The 2,429-nt window shown below is 69.1% G+C and overlaps 1 protein-coding gene across 1 annotated transcript; it reads left to right on the top strand.

The window, feature by feature from the left end:
* Positions 1 to 358: 358 nt before the first annotated feature.
* Positions 359 to 1,741, top strand: FOXD2 (forkhead box D2). Its single transcript, XM_056844964.1, has one exon. The coding sequence runs from the start codon at positions 359 to 361 to the stop codon at positions 1,739 to 1,741; it is 1,383 nt and encodes a 460-aa protein (XP_056700942.1).
* Positions 1,742 to 2,429: the final 688 nt, after the last annotated feature.

The following is a 2,429-nucleotide window of genomic DNA, read 5'->3' as shown; positions in this document are numbered from 1 at the left end:
GGGGGGAGGGGGGGTCTGCCTGCAGCCGAGCACGTGACGCGCCAGGAGCACTATAAAGGCTGCTGGAGCCGGGCGAGGCGCTCCAGTGCCAGTGAGCGGGGCCGGCGGGCGAGAGCTGCGCGGAAAGGGGCGGCGGCCGCCTCTCCCCCCTCCCCCGTTCCCCCGCCCCCGCAGCCCTCGCCCCTCCCCGCCGGAGGGGAGGGACTCCGCCGGGGGCGCCGCTCGCCCTCCTGGGCCCGGGCCGGGGAGGTGGCGCCGCCGCCGCCTCCCGGGACTCCTCCCCCGCTCGGCCGCTAGGGGGTGGCCCGGAGCGGCCGCAGCCGGCGAGAACCGCGGCGGCGGCGGCGGCGGCGGCAGCATGACCCTGGGCTGCAGCGGCGGGAGCAGCAGACCGCGCGGCTTGCCGGCGGCGCCCTCGCCCGAGGAGGAGGAGGCGGAGGAAGAGGAGGAGGAGGAGGAGGACGAGGCGCTCTCCGACCTGGAGGACGGCGACATCGACGTGGTGGGCCCCGCGCACGACCATGGCCCGGCCACGTTCAGCGAGGAGGACGACGAGGAGGACGACGACGAGGGCGACCTGCGCCTCCGGCCCCCGGCCCCGGCCCGGGGGGAGCTCTCGCCGGCTCCGGCGGGCCCGGAGCCCGCGCCGGGGGACGGCCCGCAGCCCGCCCCGTCGGCCGCAGCGCCTCCGGCCGCGCCGGCGGCCTCGTCGTCGGGCGGCGCCGCGCCGGCCTCGGGGGCCGCGGGCGGCAAGAACCCGCTGGTGAAGCCGCCCTACTCGTACATCGCGCTCATCACCATGGCCATCCTGCAGAGCCCCAAGAAGCGGCTGACGCTGAGCGAGATCTGCGAGTTCATCAGCGGCCGCTTCCCCTACTACCGGGAGAAGTTCCCCGCCTGGCAGAACTCCATCCGCCACAACCTGTCGCTCAACGACTGCTTCGTCAAGATCCCCCGCGAGCCGGGCAACCCGGGCAAGGGCAACTACTGGACCCTCGACCCCGAGTCGGCCGACATGTTCGACAACGGCTCCTTCCTGCGCCGCAGGAAGCGCTTCAAGCGGCAGCAGCAGCAGCTCCACCCGCAGCCGCCCGACCTCCTCCTGCGCGCCGCCGCCGCCGCCGCCGACCCGGCCGCCTTCCTCCCCGGCTTCGCCTACGGACCTTACGGCTACAACTACGGGCTCCAGCTGCAGAGCTTCCACCACCACCACCACCACCACCACCACCCGGCGGGAGGCGGCGGCGGGGCGGCGGCGGCGGCCGCGGGGACTTTCCCCTTCCAGCCGCCGCCTTGCGCCCTGCCCGCGCCGCCCGGCCCCGCCGCCTCGGCGGCCGCCCCGTCCGTCTTCCCCGGCGGCCTCTCGTCTTTCCTGGGCGGCGAGCTGAGCTGCAGGAAGGCCTTCTACCCGGCCGGCCAGCTCAGCCCCACCGCCTCCCTCCTGCAGAGCCTTAAGACGGACCAGGGGGCCGGCGGCAGGCCGTCCTTTTCCATAGACAACATCATCGGGGGCGGCGGCGGCGGCGGCGCGGCCCCCCCGCCCGCCAGCAGCGCCGCCAGCACCGCGCCCGCCTCGCCTTTCCCGGCGGGCCACGGCGGGGGCCAGGCGCAGGTCCTGGCCATGCTCTCCCCGGCCCTGACGCCCATCCCCAGCCACTTGAGCCTCACCCACGATCCCCTCCTGCAGTCCGGACAGAACTTTGCCAGCAAACTCACAAACCTCAACAGCTGCCCTTTCTAAAAGGCAACCCGGTCGCCGTGCCCCGATCCCAACCCCCCGACCCCTCCTCTCTGTCCCCTCCCCCCTCCTCCTCTTGTGTGTTAAAAGGTAGGCACTCTTCCTGTTTTTTGGAGACTCTTTGGCGCCTGGATCGATTCTGGGTCTTTCTTTCTCCCTGCCTAACTGGGGTTGGTTTCGATGCGGGTGGGGACGATTTCGTTGCCACCTCTTTGAAAATGGAAGGGGGGGAGAGAGAGAGAGACACGAATTCCGGCAACTTCAACCAGTGAACTAGGAATAGTTTTCTACGCTGGAGCCCTAAACTATCCACGCGGAAGTAGTTTCCAATGGTTTAGGATCCAGGGTGGCGAATAGAGAACTCTCGTCCTCCAAATACTGTCATTAAACATTTGTGCACGGGAGGTTTTGCCTTGGATTTGCCGCTCTCTAGATGCACCTTTTCCCCATCCAGATTCTCAGAACTCTGCATGGGGGCTGATTGTTGAGTTTTGAGAATCTGGATGGGGAAAAGGTGCATCTAGAGAGCGGCAAATCCAAGGCAAAACCTCCCGTGCGTAAGTGGCCATTGAGAGCCTGGCTGTAACTTCCGGGAAAGTCCCGTCACTTTCTGCAGAGCTCCTCCGGAGAAAGAGCAGGCGAATCTGCCGATGCAGTTTCTTAACTCCCCTCCGTAGTCCGGTTCAAGGGC

The sequence above is a fragment of the Euleptes europaea genome, chromosome 2, assembly GCF_029931775.1.
Source record: "Euleptes europaea isolate rEulEur1 chromosome 2, rEulEur1.hap1, whole genome shotgun sequence".
Taxonomy (NCBI): Eukaryota; Metazoa; Chordata; class Lepidosauria; order Squamata; family Sphaerodactylidae; genus Euleptes; species Euleptes europaea.
This window is presented reverse-complemented; position numbering and strand designations above follow the sequence as displayed.

Excerpts from the sequence above, each read along its gene's own strand:
- FOXD2 (XM_056844964.1), top strand. The coding sequence starts at position 359 with ATGACCCTGGGCTGCAGCGGCGGGAGCAGCAGACCGCGCGGCTTGCCG.